The sequence below is a fragment of the Lytechinus variegatus genome, chromosome 16 (genome assembly GCF_018143015.1).
Source record: "Lytechinus variegatus isolate NC3 chromosome 16, Lvar_3.0, whole genome shotgun sequence".
Classification (NCBI taxonomy): domain Eukaryota; kingdom Metazoa; phylum Echinodermata; class Echinoidea; order Temnopleuroida; family Toxopneustidae; genus Lytechinus; species Lytechinus variegatus.
This window is the reverse complement of record NC_054755.1, coordinates 5,545,441-5,566,704: the sequence shown is the minus strand read 5'-3', so window position 1 is coordinate 5,566,704 and position 21,264 is coordinate 5,545,441. Positions and strand designations below refer to the sequence as shown.

Genomic DNA, 21,264 nt, shown 5'->3' with positions numbered 1-21,264 from the left:
AACAACAAGAGGACCGACGGCTTAAGGCCCTCCCCGAAGGACCTAGTACTGAGGATTAATGCCTTACCGAAGGGCACTAGCGCACCAAGTGGGAATCGAACCCGGGTCACCGGAATACGAATCCCCCGCTCTGCCGACCGAGTTATCGCACCACCTCATAATCATTACTTAATATAGTTGATGTGTTATGAATGCAGGAAAATCTACTGTGTTCACAGAGTCCACAAGGAACCATTGGTACATATTAATGTGTATCCATCTCCTTTTGTCATGGCCATTCCACCCATCACTATACAGCAGTGAGCAGAAAATATAAGACTATATATCAAGACACTGTATCCTGATGAGCATTTCATGAAAGGCTTGTAGGACATTTTATCCGACAGTTACCATAGTAACAGTGTTTCTCAGCCAATCGAATTCATCGATCGGACAAGTAAACGGACGACACATTTTGATGAAATGCACCCCTGGATATGGACTATCACGAGGTAGTTTAGGTCTTGAGATGGCGCCATTTAAAGTGACTGTGGCATAGTCTCTTTTAGCAGCATGGACTTAATATAACCATAAATATCGTTCGTCTTGGAGTAAAGCAGCGAGTTCTTTATTGTAAGGACGATAAAAATCAGAGAGTAACTCAAATGTAGAATTTAGCATCGGAAACTTGTCTTTGTGGGTAACGTTCTTCTTTTTCGCTTTGCATATCCTTTTGATAGTGCTGTCCTTTAGGGTTTCTGCGAACATAAAAGAGACAGAGAACTTTTGATGATACACATTTTGCATGTGACGTCAGAATCTTATATTAGCGCCCTCCCTCAGAGCCTAGCGTACGTAGGAATGCGAGTTCTCTCATACAGATGCGCCAGCTCTGGATCACCAACACACAAGGCAACGGCAGTGACGTCGAAGATTACATCTCGAGTTTTACGTTTCTTAAAACCCAATTCACATTTGGGTGGACTATTAAAGTAATTTAAACTCATAAATGCAACAGTAACTGTAAAATAGTGAAAGAACGATGGCGGTTCTTACCGATTTCAAGGAACGCGAATATTTTTGGGAGTAGCGTCAGACAGTCCTTGTTCCAGTCGCGTAGCCGAAAAATCATAATGCTGTCACGTGGGAAGACTCTCAACCAATCAGCGAGAAATACTGAATACAACCCCAGAGTTACCCGCTGTAGAGAAAATACATATGGAAAATTTGATAATGATATGACGGCCATTGCTGTTGATATACGGGATTTGAAAAATATTTTATATAACGTTTCTCTGATTACAATGATGTGGTTACTTTTCTGTTTCTGTCTGTGGTAACTCCCGCAGGAACTCGGCAGGACAGCATTTTGCTGGTAAACGCCAAGCTGGTACATGTAAATAATCAATTACCTATGAAAAATTTTACGTCTAGGTTAATCAGTAGTAGTGCCTGACGTTATAGACGACAGATATCACTCTCGGGCCTTTTTATCAAAGTGGAGACAATGGCAGAGTTGGGATTCGAACTCTAAACCTTGCGATTATGAGACCACACGACCCTCAAATACGTGTTATGAATGATAACAATTTTTTTTTCAAATATACTACGCAAATCAAATTGAATTGTATCAGTAGCTTTGAACAATGATGCAAATTGTTATGTAACAAGATTTACGAAATGATTAACTTGATTGGAGTCGTTGGTTGCTAGTTTCTTGTGGATAGGACAAGTGATTTTTCAGCGCTTGACTCTTTGTCAGTGGATTTGTTATTCATATTATTCATGTTCTAGTTTATATTACAGGTTTGGTTCAATAACGAGTCCACTATAATGAATAAATTACGTAGATGAAATAATGTCAAGAATATGAGTAGAAATAAAATTCAAGTATATGCCCTGTGTAAATGATGTAAAAGATTCAATATAAGTGAAGTCTCCTAAACAATGAAAGTGTGATTTGAAGGTTATGCATAATAATCAAAAGAAATATAAAAAATGTAATGACAAATATATACGGAGCTTAAAAACACAGAAAAGATTTCTAATCTTTCCTTTTAAACGAGCAATTACAAATGCAAGCCATATAGACTTATATTAGATAAAATCACACAAATTGCGACATCGCTACTTTACTGGGCATAGTTTGAATCTAAACCAAAAGAAGGAAAGAATGATATAAAATAAGAACGAGTGAAATTTTGTAGGCCTATTAAATTCCAGACTACCGCGGAAATAAAATATTGTACAGGTATTTGTCAATAAGTTTGTCTTATAAATTTATTGAATTAGTCATAATTCATCGCTTACATGGTTTAAGCAGATGGAATGAAATAAGTTAAAATATACTCCTGCAAAATAATTATCCTAAAATTCCACGAAACATATCTGGATATAAAATAACAACATATGAATTAAAGAAAATATACACATTCAGGGAAAAGGTAAAGTTAAACTTACAGCTCTTTGTGCACTCGTCTTTTGTCCAGCACAGTACCTGAGTGGATATTGTTTTGTACATTTTGTGAAGTCGGATATAGTTTCCTCCACCAGCTGGTGTAGATTTTCAGCATTTGCCCCTTCGGTATGAAAATACACGTAATCAGAATACAACCTAGAAGTAAAATGGATGACACAAACGTTTACAATAATAGTTTTTTTTCTACATTTATTTTTTTCTTTTGAATTTACTTTACAACATATGTACTGTAAGCTAAATTTTGAAAAGTATTTGCATTATCGACCAGTGAAAACACATCTTTACTTACGTCGGCTTGTAAGTTGGATCTTTCATGGGAAGTAAATGTGCGGTTTTATTCTGTTTAAATAACTTAGAATCATTCATATAAGTACCAAGATAAAAAAGGATAATGAATGCCATAAATTGGGTTAAGCGACAGGGGTTAACTCTCTATTTTGTAAACAAATTTTTCTCATATGGGAGGACCATGAAAATTTGTTGACAAAAAATTAACAATTTTTGGTGACTTTTTTATTCTAATTTCACCATGACTGTGTGTGAGTGTGTGACAATGAGACCTTTTTCCTATTATTTTATATTTGTAGCAGTTGTTGTGTTCTTCTTTTTTATTATTATTTTCCTTCTTCTTTGAGTTGTTTAAGTAATTGAAGGATGAAAATCGAATTTACCTTTCTACTGGCTCTCTCAAAACTGCAATAAGTTTTACCCCAGGTTGAATCTTGTGAATGATCTCGGGAAGGAGGTTGACCTTCATATTCTTGACGTTGTTCCACATGGTGGATGCAGAACCATCTCCTATGTTATGAATGTACATAAGGGATCACATGAGTAATTCAGAATCCCTCCACTAGAAAAACGCAACGTCTTTACAGTGTGATCGCAGTGTGTTCAAAGTGTGCATATTGTGTTCAGATTGTGTTCACAGTGTTTTCAATAGTGCGATCACAGTGTGATCATAGTGTGTTCACAGTGTATGATAGTGTGTTCGCAGTGTGCATATTGTGTGCAGTGTGTGTTCAAAGTGTGTTCACAGTGTTTTCACAGTGCGGTCACAGTGTGATCATAGTGTGTTCACAGTGTGCATATCGTGTTCATTGTGTATTCAGAGTGTGTTCAGAGTGTTTTCACAGTGCGATCACAGTTTGTCCACAGCGTGATAACAGTGTGCATATCGTGTCCATTGTGTGTTCAAAGTGTGTTCACAGTGTTGTCACAGTGCGGTTACAGTGTGATCATAGTGTGTTCACAGTGTGCATATCGTGTCCATTGTGTGTTTTAAGTGTGTTCAGAGTGTTTTCACAGTGTGATCACACTGTGGACACAGTGTGATCATAGTGTGTTCGCAGTGTGCATATTGTGTTCAGTGTGTGTTCAAATTGTGTTAACAGTATTTTCACAGTGCGATCATAGTGTGTTAACAGTGCTGGACATTTGTAAACTTGCATTCACACTGATAAATTCGAACATGTTGTGTGAATCACATTTCCTAGCACATGCTGACTACTTGGTGAATACATCGCGTTGTCGAGATAGGACTATTAGCAGTTTGGCCTTATACTTCACAATTAAATACCATTTTGACACTGCAAAATGCCATTTTCACAGTGTGAACCATGTCTCCACAATGTCCACTAACAATGTGTGACAATCTGTTCACTTTCGTCTGTCAGCTACAACAAAAACATTAGGCATTGGCTTACGTCGTTTCTCCGCCTTCTCATTAGATTTTGTGTGCTACCAGTTTGGCGGATCGGAAGGCTCGGGAAGAGGGTTTGGGGCACCGGGGGCCTCCTGAATGTTTGATAGATAAAAGGTGCTCCTTCTCTCCTATTTTGAAGACTGTGGTTCCGTCGCCTACAAAAAATGATGTTAAAATGCTCTCAAAGGAATGATTTTCTTACCTCCTATGTAGACATCTGGTTTGCCATCATTGAAGATTGCTTCCACCAAATCAGAATAATGGTGAAGGTAGTCATCATAGGATTTCTTCGCGTTCCTTTGGCCCTCTGTCAAATAAAATCAAATATTTAATTACAATTATCTTAAATGGCCTACCTACTGTAGGGAGACACAAAATGTACATGTACTATTGCTTTGAGTAGAGTCGTATTGCCTTGCCCTCGTCTACGACTCGGAGCAATATAGTTCTACACAGGAGAATTAATGAAGTCAAGTTGACTTCAGATTTGTTGAACTATTGTGGGCCAACAAAATATCTTCGTCGGGAATCGAACCCGGGACCCCGGCTTAGAATGTTTTACCGCTAGACCACAAAGTCATGTTAGCGGCTAGGGCAAACCCGACCTCAATAACCAACTGGAAGGCAGATCTTCGACCTCACAAGATATTCTATTTCTCGAGTGAAAGTATTAATAGATCCTACCAGGTACCCATTTACCTCACCTGAGTGGGGTGCAGCACGTTGCTGAAGGAAATTTAATGGCTGATATTCAAACCCACGGCCCTTAATGCCTGGAGACTAATCCACAGGGCCAAAACGCTCAAGGATGAGTGTTTGAAGAACGACAAGACGTCATCCCTCAGCTGGATCTAAGCGCATTCTTAGATACAGGCGAAAACTAAATAGGACAATGATACTCTACTATAGACATGGTGTGTCTTCCAGAAGAAGTAGTCCATAATATCAAACGAATATTATTGATAAATCTTTAATCAAAGTTGACGCTTACTTAATCGAAATCTTCTTCTTGTCCACCAATGGGGCTCTTTTTGAAGACGAACCACGGCGGGGTGTTCGGTAATTTTTTCATACATGTCAGTTGTTCCACATTTGGGCATTCCTATCAGGTAGAAGTAAGGAAGGCATCGCATCCTCTGATGAGGCTGAGCTGTGACGTTATTTACGAACCAGCAAGGTCCCTTGGTCTGCGTACTGAATGCCAGTGGAGTCTTCATGAAAACCTGAACGGGTTCATAAAAGATGCTCATTAATTTACAAAAAAAAACAACTTTACATTAGTCAGTTAAGCTCTACGAACATCGATGCGAAATGATAACATAATAAACAAAGAATAATGTGATAGACCTTGTAAACAGGAATATGACGCTTACAAATAACTCCTGTATTATATCTGTCAGCATTAACGGTATGATTTGTTGCAGTTATGCCCATTTTACCGGGAGTGGAAACTTCACTAATTCTTATATATTTTATGATATCCTTGGAATTATTCAATTTCAAGCATGGTCAAATGCCAGTCAAAATCATTGTTGCATACGCACTTTGTAAAAAAAAACAGACCAGGAACCGATCGGAGTGATTATTTAAAGTATAAAATTCATCACAAACCTTACTGATCAATGGAGGTCATAAATGAAATCCCAAGATCAAAAGCTCTAATGAATGTTTCAAGGCTTTAACAAAGGAATGCCGATGGATTAAAACGTTAAGCGTCATTACTGCACTTGAACTGCCATCACTGTCACCCCTCCTCTTCTTCTTTCGTTACATTGCTCCCTTTTCCACCTTTTTTCATCATCTTCTTCTTCTTCTACTACTACTTCTTCTTCTTCTTCTCCTCCTCCTCCTCCTTCTTCTTTAATGTTCACCTTAGATACATTATTATTAATATAATATTCATTTTGATAAAAAATAACAAACCTCAGGAGCCAAGTTGAATAATCTCTGTGACACATTTCTTCGGAGGATACCATTCGCCTGTAGCTGAAGGAACTCGGCCCGATCTACAGGAGGCATGTGAGTGTAATTTGACATCATCTCCATGACGACGTCTTCTTTCATTGAGAAATTAACTTTTCGATGAGGTGTTGTCTTAGAAAGAAAATACTGTGTGTGCTTATGTTTATCGAAGCCAACGCCCAGACCAACCGACTGATTCTTAGACTGCTGATCGGGATAAGTGTAAGTCATGTTCTCGGACGACCTCGCTGAATAGTTTTTAAGGTTTTCCCCGATTTGGGATAAATTAGTATTCGATCCAAAATCTTCAACCACCTGCTGATATGAACGTACTACACCGTCATTCTGTTGGGCCGAAATGGCCGATGTCCATGACTTTCCACTGGTAACCGAAGTATTGTCTTTCACTGGTGAACTTAAACCAGACAGCGAACTCTCCATATCGTATAGATAAGAACTTTCCTCATCGTCGTCTGAAGCATCCATGAGGGGTGTCTGTGATTCGAATTCAGAATCATCATCTGCCTTGTCTCTTTTAACTTGTTTATATTGATCATACGTAGGCCTAATATCGTGACTATTTATTTCTTTAGCATAGTTGTTTTTCAGGATTTCAATGGTAAAAGGACCAATGTGTTCGTTCCCGATAGCTAGATCTCCCGTTGGAGGTTTCACACTTTGGTGACCACTCGATGTTGCCTCTGAAATGCTTGACCGACGCGAAGGCACAATCTCTTGTCCAGCCAGTGCTCCATCTTCATGATCTTCATTTGCGTGTCTGACTTTACTTGTGTCGAGATGCTGATTATCAGCGAGATGTATTCTCGATCCTCCAATTTCTACTGTCCTGTCCCTGATGCGCTCCCCGCCATACGTTTGATCCTCCTTTCCAGGCTGAGATGAGTCCTTTCTGCCGTTCAGAAGTAGTATGTTTTCATTGGCATGATGGTATTTGTAGCTGAGTGCAAGGAGAATGACAAGTGATGGTAGTGCAAGCGCTATAATTCTTCTCCTGGACTAGAAAGTGAGAAAATATACAAATGAAGAAGCAATAGCATGAAGGTTCAGATTATTGAAAGAGAAATCAGAATACTCCAAATATTTACATTTTTTGTAGTTCTATAAAAAAATACGTGTGCACCTACTACTACTACTACTATACTACTACTACTACTACTACTACTACTACTACTACTACTACTACTACTACTACTACTACTACTACTACTACTACTACTACTACTACTACTACTACTACTACTACTACTACACTCTAAAGAAATATCGAGTAAAAATGCTCTATGAGGGTAACTATATGTCCAACCCAACATTGGGCTTTTTGACATTTTTTATTCATCCAGTGTGATGAAAATGTTGCCCATTCTAAAGTAATTGCTGCTTATTTTTTTAACCTTACTGGCCTATATGCTTCCCGCATTTGGTAAAATACTGCCCGGAATTTGTTGGACGCACAATTACCCTCGTGCTGGTTAAAATTTTACCCAATATTATTTGCAATATACTACCACCACCACAACCAGTGTCATCACCGAGTGTATGTGTGCGTAGCGGATCACCCCCAGTCAAAACCATTACCCCCAAGCTGCCCACAGAAACTTCGAAAACTGAAGAAATGGATTGCATAAGAATTCATAATCAGTACACAGCAAAAGCCGTGGTGTTAACCGGTGTACATACAGGACCACACCAGTTATTTTACACAGGTGTTGAATTGGTGGTGTTAGTTTTACACCATAGGTGTTATTACAACACCTTTTGTTGTTACATACACTCTTTGGCGATATGTTTAATCTCTAGGGTGTAATTTTAACAACTCAGGGTGTGGTTCTCTATTAACACCAATTGGTGCCAGTTTTAACACCACAGTTTTTACAGTGTATGTTGTCATAAGCATTAAATAATAATAATTGAAATAATAATAATGATGATAATAATAATAATAATAGTAATAATAATAATGATAATAATGATAATAATGATGATAATAATTGTAATAATAATAATAATAATGATAATAATAAATGATTATAGCATAATTACCAATCTGATATTCATCATGAGCCCTCATACGGCAGCACTTGATAATATCATCAAGTCGAGCTGAATTCACGATGCCTTTGAGATGTCTTCTGCAATAAACTAAAATATATCATTGCTTGGTAATTTATTTAAAATGTGATGATCAGATTGAAAACAAGAAAAAGAGAAGCATGACAGAGATGAAAAAGTAAACGAATGATTATAACACAAAAGTTTAATATTCCGAAGAAGAGATGATGTTAGTAATCCAAGAAGTAAAATATGATGATGGCGATAGGAGGAGAAAGAAAAAAAATAATGAGAAGGGGAAGATGAAGAAGAAGATGTTGATGATAAAAAAAATGTATACGTACCAGTAATTAAGCAGAAATCTTCATACATGTATCTCTATCGCGGGGAAGTCTGTTTGAGAAGATCTGAGGTTGTTGCATGATGAAATTAGGGGCGTTCAACCAACGAAGCAGTGTCAACGCTTGATTCGTACAACATGTATAAATGGACTTACTTGTGGGTTTTCAAGCAATGATCCAAACGATCGAATAGAAATTATGGTTGCAGTTTACGCCGACTTTTATTGTGATGAAAAGCAAAAGGCAGAAATCAATAGAGCTTTACCCCTCTCTCTCTCATTGCAATCGATCAATACCATAGATACAGAGACTTGGCGTTAAGTATTCTTTGCAACGCCATCGGCAAGACGGCCAACCTGTAATAGTGAAGAATGATGTGCGGTATACGCGTAGCACATGCTTTATTCTAAAATGGGCTATCACATCTAGCGGAGCGTTTCATCAACAGTTTTTTGAGACATGTTGTCGGGTCTGTCAACTTTACTTGATTTTGATTGGCTGAGAAGAACTATTATCATGGCAACTGTCGGATAAAATGGGACTTTTCAGATAAAACATCACATTTTCTTTCATGAAACGCTTCTTGGATGTTGCAGACCGAAATATTGGAAGCCGTTTAATTTAATTTATTTCTCGATATCCAGAACTGTATTGGATAACAAAAGAGTGCTTTCTTTGTACTACGAAATAGATTGTTAATATTTCTTGATACAATTCCTCCTATCAGTATATTGGACTAGATGAGTGGATACGAGGTATATTTTTATTTGTGGTCATAATATTATTCCATTGAAAATTAGTTTCTAATCCCAGTTCCCTCACTTAGGGGGTGTTGCAAGAACATATAGTTGCGATCAATTGAAAATATTATGTTGCAATTTTACAACTGATAGATTAACGTTAGCTGTAGCAAATCAGATTAAACTTCCTGCTTCAAGGAGCAGATTAGCAATCAATCACTAAAATATTGAACTACAAGACATATGATTGATTTAGGGACCAAAATAGACTTGCAATTGATCGCAAGTTTCTTGCCACACGCCATTAGACTCATCATCTCAATTGTGAATGAAACATTCTTTGGATCAGTTATATCTCAAGTTAAATCCCGGTTTATAGGCTTAATATGAATTCTCCCTCAAGGTGAAGACAGTTCTTGTAGATATCATTCTCACATAGTCTACGTGCCAAACATTTAAATAAGTTGAACAGTCTGTTAATACTACTCCTAGTCATCGTTATTGAAATATTGGAAAATAATAATGTGAACGATTTTGGACAATAATATACATCGCTCAATCTAAATAATATTCCGTGGCCGTTATCTATTATATTTCCACTGATCGTTCCACGCAGAGCTTTGAATTTGACAGGATAATTAAGTAATTAAAAGGCGCCCTCTCGGTCTAGCTTTGTTGATTCGCTAGGAGTCCCTCACCATTACTTCGAAGCATGTTTCATGTTTGCATTTATCTTCATTAATATTTCATGGAATGTTGACGCCTTTTAACCAGTTTAAATGTCAATCATTAAATAGATCTACATAACCTTGAAAAAGATAACGAGGTAAATTTGTTTAATGATGAAATAAAACTATTATTTAGATTCAGCAACATCATAAATGATATACATGTATTAATAAAAAGATAAGAACATCAATAAACACGTACGACTGCCCCCCCCCCAAAAAAAAAACCCTTCGATTATAAGAAAGCAAGAAACGCAGAAAGACAATCTGATATTAGGTATGTAATGTCTCTCACTGTCTGTGTGTATTTATTCGAAGTATATAGCACATGATATTATATTGTATAATTTAGACACGCTTGGCTATGTCGGCAGTTTCATAATTTAAGCATGACGTTTATGAACGACTTGTTACCATTTTTCGTCAAGGTGATAAATAATATATCCCATTTTTTTTTCTTTTATGCTCTTCGGTATAACTCACAAGAAATGTCAAGTCGTGCGTTAAGCCCTTTGTATATGGGCCTGAATATATGAAACACATAATATATCTTATTCGTACGGAGGAAACAAAACAATATTTAAATCATTGATAAGCAAGAACGAAACGAAACTCTTGGAAGAAGAATAAGTACGCCTGTTTGAAAGCAGGCGTAAACAAAAAATCTTATTAACCGAGCAAAAACAGAAAAGGCGTAAATATTCTTTATAGAATGCAAACACCGTTTACATAAATACCAACCAATTAACCAAATCTGGAAAAAATAGAGAGTGAGAAAAAACGCAATGAACGCTTTAAACTAGTTGAATAAATTATAAGAAAGTTATGAGTATTAATTGCCGAGATCACTAATGATATGACCATCCTCCAATTGGCAATGCGACCAACATGTGTCTGATGCCACACTTTCACGACTGCCCAAGTACATTTATTTTGTACATATTTCACTTAAAGGTCTTATTTAAATCAGGTATTTGGATATGGATGAGAAAACAATACCCATGAAAAAAAAATCCTGCACGGGGTTCAAGGTGGTGGTTTCAAGAATCACGAATATAGAAGTGTTTATTTTTTTTCGTTAAAGGCAAGTTCTTACCCGTCTTGTATAATTAATTTGAACTTAACTTTTAAGAACATGAATCGCGTACCCGGTTATAGGAAGTTAAATTTAGATCGGCCATCCGACGTTCACAAGATGTATCTGGTAGCCAGTGGCGTACCGTGGGTCACGGCATTGGGGGGGGCACCAGCAAAAATTTCGGGTCACTTAGGGAGCGCGCGAAGCGCGCTCAGTTGTCAGGTATACTGACCTAATAGAGATATTTTAAGGACATGCAGTGCCATCAAACGAATATGTATCTCACTGATTAAATAATGCGAGCGCGAAGCGCGAGCTGAAAATTTTTGATATTGGGGGCTAAAAATTGACATTATAAGCAAATTGTTTTGTGATCATGATACTTAACTGTCTCGTTAAACAATCAATGCTAGCGGGAAGCGCGAGCTAAAATTTTTGTATATACTGACCATAAACAAGGAAATTTTAAGGATTATATTTTAGAATCCATTAAGAGTATATAAATATCTCACCATAGTCATCTAATGCTAGTGCCATCCTTTGCTGATGTTGTTAGAATTACATCTAAACACAGTCATGAAGCACCTTTTGTAGTCATGTAAACATGATTATCATACGTATCTTACTAATCAAATACTGAAAGCGCGAGCTGAAAATTTAGGAAATATAGACCAGAAGAGGGGCATTGTAAGGGTTGTTTGTAGGAATTCTCTAAGACCCTACGTATTTGACTAAGCAAATGATGCGAGCGCGAAGCGCGAGCTGAAATTTTTGTATATATTGACCCCAAACATGGATATTTTAAGGACTATAGTTACGAATCCATTAAGTCAGAGTATACATATCTCATCATAGTAATCTAATGCGAGTGCCAAGCGCTTGCTGATTTTGTTAGAATTACATCTAAACACATGGAGCACTTTTTGAAGTCATTGTAATCATGATTATCATACGCATCTCACTAATGAAACACTGCGAGCGCGAAGCGCGAGCTAAAATTTTTTGATATTCAGATTAGAAAAATTGACATTTTAAGGACTGATTTCAGGAGTTCATTAAGAGCAGAAATCTCACCAATCCACTAGTAATGCGAACATTTGCAATGACAGGAAATGTTTTATATCAAGACCTTAAAATAGGGCAATAACTTTCAGTAGTCATGAAAAAGAAGAATATATCACTACTTAAAACAATAATGACTCTAATTGCGAGTAAATATATTATTTTGTTGTATATTGATTTGAAAACCGGAGGCTTTAGTACAGCAGTTTTATATATCTCGTTAAAAAGTCTATGTGAGCACCAGGAACAATGAAGACACAATTAAGCAAATAAAGTTGTGAAAAAATGCTTCTTATGTTATATAACATAATATAACACTATGATAAACAACAATTTCTTCTTTCCCCCACTATACGTTTCTCTTCCTTTTTCCCTCTTTTTCTCCTTTTCCCCGTTTTTTTTTGCCAGCCGATTGGGGGGGGGGCACGTGCCCCCCCATGCCCCCCGTAGTTACGCCACTGCTGGTAGCAATTAAAAGTCGAATAGAGATTTAATGTTGATTCATGTGAAGTTTCAATAACATGAATCTCGTCTCCGGTTATATGAAGGTACATTAAGATGGGCCATCCTGCGTCTGAACATGTTCGTGTATTTTGGATCTCCCCAAGTAAGCTGATCACAGATCTCAGGCGCGTTCACATTCATGGCAAATGTGTCTGATCTGCGGTCAACTTTCTTAACAAGTGTTTTATTCAGACACGTATCAGAAACATTCGAGAGCATATTTTTCAGAGTTGCCAAGTCCTGAGAAAATGACGGTCCGTATTCTTGGACCTTTTGCCAAAATGTTTCGTTAAAATGAGAGTAGAGCAAAAGATCTGACTTGTTCCACTCGCTTATCTTATCAGCCAACGTGAAGTTGTCTTTCTGCTTATATTTCGAAGAGCGAACTCCGTGCTTCAGATAAATCAAATCATCCATGCTCCAGCATAATAGTTTACGAAGCAAGAGCAGAGATTCTTCGAAGTACTCCGTGATCATGACGAGATCGAACACGGAATCGAGCTCTTTGATTTTATTCATGACTTTCTCTTCGTCGTCGGTGTCGTTATGTTCCATACCAAAGTCAAAAAGTTGCTGGTTGTGCATGCTAAATTTGTAGTATTGTTTCTTACCCATAACGTGAGAGAAATACTTTTTCGGCTCGGAGAGGAAGAGGTCCATGGGTGCTGTAGACTTGGGCAAAGATTTCCAAACCTCGAAGTAATTAAATGCCGACTGCCACTGGGCCGCTGGCTCCCGGATAATAGTCACGTAGCTGTAAGATAAGAGAGAAATGATAAAGAGAAAATAAAAAAAATTGAAGTTTCGATAAATCCCCAAAGTGTATATCATTATCAATTCAATTCAATTCATTTATTCATCCATCAAAATTATTGACAGAACAAAATTAACAAAGTAACAGATAAACAAAACGAATAGATGGCTCGGAGACCCTGGAGAATCAATGGTTATAAAAGGGGTCACCACAATGCATTAATACATTACAAATAACAAGTGTGAAGAAAAGTATAATTCAGATTATTAAAGACAATGACTGAAAATGCAATATAATGTGGTTTGATCAAAATTAGCACAAAATAAAAAAGGGTGAAAAAATTAAATTAGAATTAAATGAAACACAATCCTGCAGAAAATAAAACAGATAATCAGGAGTGGAAATAAACAATAGTGTAGGATTTAACATTACATGCATACGATCAATAATCGGATAACAACATTTTCATGCATAGAAATCTAAATAAAGGTTGAACTATTCTTTCTTTTTATGACGTTTGAAATTCCATTTTATAATTTGGAGAAGTAAGCCTTAAGGGTCAAGTCCACCTCAGAAAAATGTTGATTTGAATCAATAGAGAAAAATCAGACAAGCACAATGCTGAAGATTTCATCAAAATCGGATGTAAAATAAGAAAGTTATGACATTTCAAAGTTTCGCTTATTTTTAACAAAATAGTTATATGAACGAGCCAGTTACATCCAAATGAGAGAGTTGATGATGTCACTCACTCACTATTTCTTTTGTTTTTTATTGTTTGAATTATACAATATTTCAATTTTTACAAATTTGACGATAAGGACCTCCTTGCCTGAAGCACAAAATGTTAAAATAATGGAATTCCACGCGTTCAGGGAGGAATTAAACTTCATTTCACATGACAATGACGAGAAAATCAAAATATTTCATATTTCAAACAATAAAAAACAAAAGAAATAGTGAGTGAATGACATCATCGACTCTCTCATTTGGATGTAGCTGGCTCGTTCATGTAACTGTTTTGTGAAATGAAGCGAAATTTTGAAATGTCATAACTTTCTTATTTTACATCCGATTTTGATGAAATTTTCAGTGTTACGCTTGTTGGATTTTTCTCTTTTTATTCAAATCAAGTTTTTGTTGGGGTGGACTTGTCCTTTAAATGAATTGAAAGAAATGGACGTTCGAACATGTGGAGGGCGTAGTCATTTGCAGTGACGAGAAGTATGAGAATGGATTGGGACATTGGCGGCGGAAGCCAAAAAATTTAGGGGGTGTCCACCTGAAATTTTGGGATGGACACAGGTAAAAAATTGGACAAGCGCCCCCCAAAAACCTAAATTTTAGGAGTTGCTAACCAAAAAATTGACAAGCCAAAAAAAAAAAAGGTTATCGAAAAAAAATTTAGGGGGGACGTCCCCCCACCTAAAATTTAGGGGGGACACGCCCCCCCCCACTTCCGCCGCCTATGATTGGGAATTTGAAGAAAAAAAAAATATCGGTGAAGAGAGTTGGTAAAATTCTGGCATTAAGCTTGCACATGAAAACTAGGGAATTTAACGATATCCGAAATAAATTTGATTGTAGGTCCATGTAAAAACAAAGGCTTTGTTTGACCATTAAAATGGGTATTTGAGATCAGTCTTATGGCTTTCTTTTTGTAAAATTGTCAATTTATCTGAATGAGTTTTGAATGTGTGACCCCATTCAGTGCGTAAATAATCATAATGTTATAAAGAGTTATCAGAATAGCATGGGGAACAAAATGTCTAATTAAAAAAATAAATCCAATAGATCTTGAAATTTAATGAATTAAGATGTGGTTTCTAAGAGAGGTGGTCATTAAAAACTACTCCTAAAATTTTCTTTTTTTTTTACTTGTGCTATATCATAACCACCCAAAAAAAATATTTAGAGAATGAGGTGGGTCTCTTCTGCCTCCAGTTCAAAAAATATTATACTTTGTTTCAGTGGCGTAATTACGGGGGGCATGAGGGACACGTGCCCCCCCCCCTCGGCTAGGAAAAAAAGAACAAGGGGGAAAGAAAAAGAGGGAGAAAGGAAAAGAAACGTAGTTGGAAAGAAGAAATTATTAGAATTTTTTCATAACTTTATGAAACATAATTTGCTCAGGGCCTATGTGTTCATTGTTTCTTGTGCTCGCATTGTCTTTTTAATGAAATATAATCCTCTTATATTAAATTATCCTGTTTTCAAGTAAATAGGCCTATAACATACACCAAATATATTTCCTCGCACTTCGAGTTATTATTGTTTTATGTAGTGACATATGCTTCTTTTTCATGACTACTTAAAGTGAATGCCCCCTTCTAAAATCTGAATATAAAACAATTTAAGTCCGTGCTTACGTTCGCATTAGTGGATTGGTGAGATAATGTCTGCTCTTCATGAATTTATAAAATCAGTCCTTATGTATACCTTTTTCTGATCTGAAGGTCAAAAATTTTTAGCTTGCACTTTGCGCTCGCAATATTTGATTAGTGATATGCATATGGTAATCATGATTACAATGACTACAAAAAGTGCTTAATGTGATTGGCAATTGGCACTTGCATTGATGTTGTACTTTAAATTTGACTATGTATTGTTTGATTTTGTTGTGCTTTGTGAACGGAAAATGAATAAAATCTAAAAATCTAAGATGACTATGGTGAAATATTATACTCTTTCCTAAAAAATAGTCCCTAAAATGTCGCATTATTTGTTCAGTGAGATTCATATCCCTTCAATGGCACAGTCCTTCTAGGACAGTATGGCAATTGGGCGCGCCCACTAAGTGACTCAAAATTTTTGCTGCCCCCCATGCAGTGACCCAAGGTATGCCAGCTTTGTTTTGTTTAAATTATCCTAATTTTTACTGGATTGTATAAACACGATAAATTTGAATGCCCTATATAAAACAGTTTTGATGTATATGATATAAAACAAAAAATCGTTTTACGGGATAAATCTCTGATTTTGAATGACAATATAATGTTTATCAAGTGCCCGATCACAATTGTTCATCTATGATTTTATTTTCATTTTTATGTAAAACAACAGTTTAGGCATCGGAATTAAGGGCTGAAAACTTGAGTTGAGCTATACTTTCCTACATAAATAAATAAATGATCGATAATACTTGATATATAATCAATTGATTCTGATTCTGATTTGATTTGATTTATTGTTTTCTTCTGCATCCATAACATTCGTATAATACATTTTTCATAACATAATAAACATAATATGTTCGCATTTTTGGCATGAATCATAAATAAAGAGTACTAAAAAGATAACTCCAGACAAAAATGATGAACTATATGATATTCACAATTTGCAGGAGGATTGTCATCATAAGCAGATTGCTTGAAAAAAATGACAATCCCAATTTCTTACCTGCTGAACACGATTTTCTTTTCTTTTGCCAATTAAATGTCATCAAATGCAGTCTCTTTTTTATATACTCATGCAATACTTGATATAATGTGATTTATAATAAATTTACACCCATGACTTCTTTACGAAGTGCCCCGAAAGTAGCAGAAAAATGATCTTGTGTGATCCGGGAAATATCGCTTGTTTACCTGGCATTGTGGAACACTTTGTCCATCTCTTTTTTGTTGAGTCGAGCGTGATTGGTTAACATATCATATCCCGTTTCAAAAGTCCAGTTGCCCTTCCGAGTTTTGTTGGGGCCTACTTTGTCTACAGCGATATTCTTGGCGGTGAATAGGAGCTTGCAGTTCACGAAGTGCGAACTCTTTGGCACGAGGACGGTTAGGTTTCTGTCGAAGGCGTAGCGATCGAAGATTGAACACAATGTTGTGGAACCGGTTTTGTGCGTCTTGATGTAGACCACCCTGTTACGGGGTTGGCAGGGGGGTTGCGTCGGCATGCGACCAAGGGCTGTTGACATTCTTTGTCTGTAGAAGTTAAAATATTTTTTTTTGGAAAATGAAGAGAGAAAAAAAATAAGGCATGGATATGCAGAAGCACATAAAGCGTGAGCCCATTTCATGAGAGCCATGCTTGATTATATACGTGTAGACTGACTGGACAGAATGCAGACGCATTGAATAATATTGTAACTTAATAAGCACATCCGTCTGGTCTTAGTTTCCATAAAGATGACGTTGTGCTGTAATTAGGGAACTTTCGTTGAACGGGCCCCTGGAGCCGATTTCCCCGCCGTTTTCATAAAGAGTTACAACTATGGAATCTTTGCAATCATGGCAAATGCCATGGTAACAGAACTCAGTAGCCAATCAAAAACAAGCTTCCCATGGTTGTTACAGTCCGTTCGCATAGTTACCAAAATTAAAGTCCTTATGAAATAGGCCCCGGATGGTATTTTACCATACTTGACGAATCAACAAGGGCAGAAATCAGTCTCCAAAGGTAGGGGGACAAGGGGCTGGAAAATTTGAAAAGCAAAAAAAAAAAGCTTATCACCCAAAATTTAAGGTCATTTCGACCAAAATAAATTTGACAAGCAAAAAAAAAGGTTATCACCAAATAAGATAATCTCGTCCAAACTACAAGTTAAATTTCAATCTCTTTTCTTCCCATCATAATAGACCGAAAATAGTAGGGGCATTTGATATTGTGTCCCCCTCCCTACTATTTTGGGTAGGGGACACCCCTGGGATTTCCGCCCACGCGAATCATGGATCCCAAATCCAAATTTTTGATAGATATCAATTGCTGCTGATACGACATGAAGACATACTTTTATTCCAGGATATAATTAATCACTCTCAAGTTTCCTTTCACTCGCATTTTTAAAGGTCTTCTTTAGTTTTGTAAATCGAAAAAAAGATACATTTTCAAAGTACTTATGGAAAAATATTGGCCAACTTTTGCATAGATTGAAGGAAAATTATTCGCAAGAATGAAATAAACACATGAAATGATTCGAGCCAGGTAATTTGCCCCATAAGCTATGTACAGGTTCTGGATACCATGTGGTCAATACTTGCCTTGTGGCTACGGATGAATTTGATTTTTTTTAAAACTGTAAATATATTACTTAAAGCAGGGGTCAATTCGTGGTGTCCCTCTTTGCTGACTTGAGTTGACATCTACATTTGTGACATGTTAAAATGTTACTGGGCAAAATCGAATTACCCGTCAAATTCCATGACCCTTTACGTTGGGGTTGCCTACACCCCAAGATTTTTATGGGATGCTTGCCTGTGGTGTTACGGTGTTACCCAAGCGCAGCACTCCCTCGAAATTTGATTGGTATGTTAGATATTTTTTTTTGTAGGCATTTGACCCAAATCTCCATTGTGTTTAAGCGAAAACTATTTATCGTTTTTTTTTTAATTTTGGAGTGAACCCTCACCCCCTTTGTTGTAACTTTTGTTTTCTGACGAAACATCCTTCAATCCCGCACCCCCTTATGAAAAATCGTTCACATAGCCCTGGTAATTGTTGATAATTCAGAATACCATAGTGTTTTTTTTTTTTGGGGGGGGGCAGTAATTACAGAAATGATTCACTACTAATATACGGTAATACTAGGTCTGTGTATAGGCCTACTGGTAAAAGAACTTCAAAATATGTCAAAGTTTAAGAGCGTTTTCATTTTATCCACTAGGAAATATCGACGTAAAAATCATATATTAATTAAGACCTACATACTACAATGACTCTAGGACTATTAAAGGGACCGAGTACACTTAAAGGCGAAATTCACCCTGACAGAAAGTTTATTGTAAAAGTAGCAGAAAAATGGTTTAAAATGATTTTTAGGAAATCTATCATAGATTTAACAGGTTAATATTTTTTATTTGTGATTTATGACGTCATATGTCAGCAGGTTTTCCATATTGTGTGATTAAAAAATAACGAAATATCATTTTCTTAAATAAAAAAAAAATATTGTACCCTCAAGTTTACCAACTGACAAATAATTCCATATTCGCTCATCAAAGAAAAAAAATACTGAGTTACCATGAACCATTTAAACAGATGAAATTTATACATTTTATATTACATGTCATAATTATGGGGTAGCTGCTCGTATGATGTCACAAATAAAATTTCAAAAATCTAATAACTTTCCTAATCTTTGATTTATTTTCCTCAAACCTTCACGAATCAGTACTTTTATTAATTTTTGTAAGGGGGACCTTCACCTTTAAGACCGACAAATATGTACATGTATCTTTTCATGTTTTATTTTGATATATGTCATCTCATAGAAACCTGTAAAGTACGGTAATCATGGTCATAAACTCTATCTTTGTGAAGAACTTCGCAAGGAGTATTTTCTATATTCGGTCACTCCATTTCAAAAGTAAGGTCGTTTTGTAATTACCTCTTATATCTTGATTAATAGCACCAATAAAGACATAAGCAGTAGTTTTGCTTTATGATTTTCATCAAAGCACCACATGCAGAACATTGGCATTATTTCCAGTCCAAGAAAAGGCGCGTCTTGATATAATTATGCGCTATAGGTAATTCTTGCGAAATTTGAATCACTGCTCAATCTGAATCTCTATCCAGGAATTCCTTTGAAGATTTCCACCAGACCTGATTTTGATCACAGAAAGTTGGTAGTGCTTATAGACGTGTCTCTCGTCATTGTCACAGACATTGCTATTTATGATAAGAATGCATACGCTGCTAATCCTTTTCTCAGTCCTTTTTTCTCGTGTATTCACATCTTCAGTGGTTTGTACCAATCAGCTACAGTGTCAAGGCAACAATGAAGGTAAGATCTGGGCCCCGTTTCATAAAACGTGTTTTAATAACAAATTTGTAATAATAGTTTAAAGCTATTGAAAGCATTCAATCTGATAGGCTGATGGAAACCTTATGCATTAAAAAAATATTAGGTAAAAGTGAGGGTAATTGTGTCCAATCAACATTAGGCATTTCTTTTGGGCCATTTTTATTTATCTAGTGTGATGAAAATTTTGCCCATTCTAAAGATATTGCTGCTTATCTTTTAACCTTACTGGACATCATGCTTCTCGCATTGGGTAAAATGCTTCCCAAAATTGGTTGACACATAATTACCCTCGTACTGGTTAAAATTTTACCCAATATTTTTTTTACAGTGTCCAGTATGCAAAGCATTTAATCAACAGTGCTCTTCAAAATACAGACTCTTGGTAATTGTGTGTGCCCTTGTTAACAAAACTGATGGCTTGTGTGAGTTTTATCGGTGTATAAATTTATCATTTCATTGCTACGGCAGCATCCATATTCTCTAAAGCTTTGCATTTCTTTACAAAAATGTTGCTACTATGAAATTTTGGGGACGCCCTTAAAGACAAAATTTTGAAATTAAAAAATGATTTAGGAGGAAATGCCGAAGACAGAATTTGGTTATCCTAAGCCAAATCCTTAATTAAGGATGAAAACCTACCTTTTTAATCAGTAGCAAATCATATCATTTTTGTTTTTTGTATTATATTCCTCGTAATTTGTTAATTTATCCTTTATGTATTTTCCTTTAATTTTCGGTATTAAGTTGATATTACATTTTTCGCTGGCATGTAGTTATTTTGTCTATGTATCCAGCGCTTAGAAACAATGCATATTAAGCGCTTCATAAATGCTTTATTATTATTACTAGAATTAATTTTATTATTATCATCACTATCATCATCATTATTACCCGTAAGTCTCATCGATAAAGACAAATGAAGAGCGTTTTTAGTGTGGATCAAGCTTTTAATCCAATATTCTTAATTATTGAAATTAAAAGAACGTGAACTCACAATTCAACATTTCTAGAACCGATTTTGGAGTTCTATCTTTCTGCAATTTTTAATTTCCAAAGCAGGGATGGGGCCAAATAACCGCGCTGAATCAAACGCAAAGCTACCCTTGTCCAAAGTGAG

The 21,264-nt window shown here is 36.2% G+C and overlaps 2 protein-coding genes across 3 annotated transcripts; both read right to left on the bottom strand.

Annotated features, from left to right (window-relative positions):
* Positions 1-460: 460 nt before the first annotated feature.
* Positions 461-8,896, bottom strand: LOC121430040. 2 transcript variants are annotated; one of them, XM_041627312.1, is made up of 9 exons: positions 8,537-8,896; positions 8,184-8,272; positions 6,084-7,139; positions 5,152-5,383; positions 4,363-4,467; positions 3,130-3,256; positions 2,440-2,593; positions 1,036-1,180; positions 461-737 (listed from the first exon to the last, which is right to left on the bottom strand). In XM_041627312.1, the coding sequence occupies exons 2-9, from the start codon at positions 8,199-8,201 to the stop codon at positions 559-561; spliced, it is 2,016 nt and encodes a 671-aa protein (XP_041483246.1). In that variant the 5' UTR covers positions 8,202-8,272; positions 8,537-8,896; the 3' UTR covers positions 461-558. The 2 variants fall into 2 exon arrangements, with proteins under 2 accessions (XP_041483246.1, XP_041483245.1); XM_041627311.1 differs by having other exon boundaries at positions 8,184-8,282; positions 8,537-8,895.
* Positions 8,897-12,654: 3,758 nt separating this feature from the next.
* LOC121430196 (galactose-3-O-sulfotransferase 3-like) lies at positions 12,655-17,318 on the bottom strand. The gene is made up of 2 exons (XM_041627475.1): positions 16,987-17,318; positions 12,655-13,399 (listed from the first exon to the last, which is right to left on the bottom strand). The coding sequence occupies exons 1-2, from the start codon at positions 17,316-17,318 to the stop codon at positions 12,655-12,657; spliced, it is 1,077 nt and encodes a 358-aa protein (XP_041483409.1).
* Between the last annotated feature and the right edge of the window lie 3,946 nt (positions 17,319-21,264).

What these genes read in the sequence shown, in the direction of transcription:
- LOC121430040 (XM_041627312.1), bottom strand. An exon ending in TATTCAACTTGGCTCCTGAG is followed by an intron (nt 5,384 to 6,083) that starts GTTTGTTATTTT and finishes GAACCCGTTCAG; the next exon opens with GTTTTCATGAAGACTCCACT. An exon ending in ATTCGCGTTCCTTGAAATCG is followed by an intron (nt 738 to 1,035) that starts GTAAGAACCGCC and finishes TTATGTTCGCAG; the next exon opens with AAACCCTAAAGGACAGCACT.
- LOC121430196 (XM_041627475.1), bottom strand. Translation starts at nt 17,318, where the DNA reads ATGTCAACAGCCCTTGGTCGCATGCCGACGCAACCCCCCTGCCAACCC. An exon ending in AAAGTGTTCCACAATGCCAG is followed by an intron (nt 13,400 to 16,986) that starts GTAAACAAGCGA and finishes CTTATCTTACAG; the next exon opens with CTACGTGACTATTATCCGGG.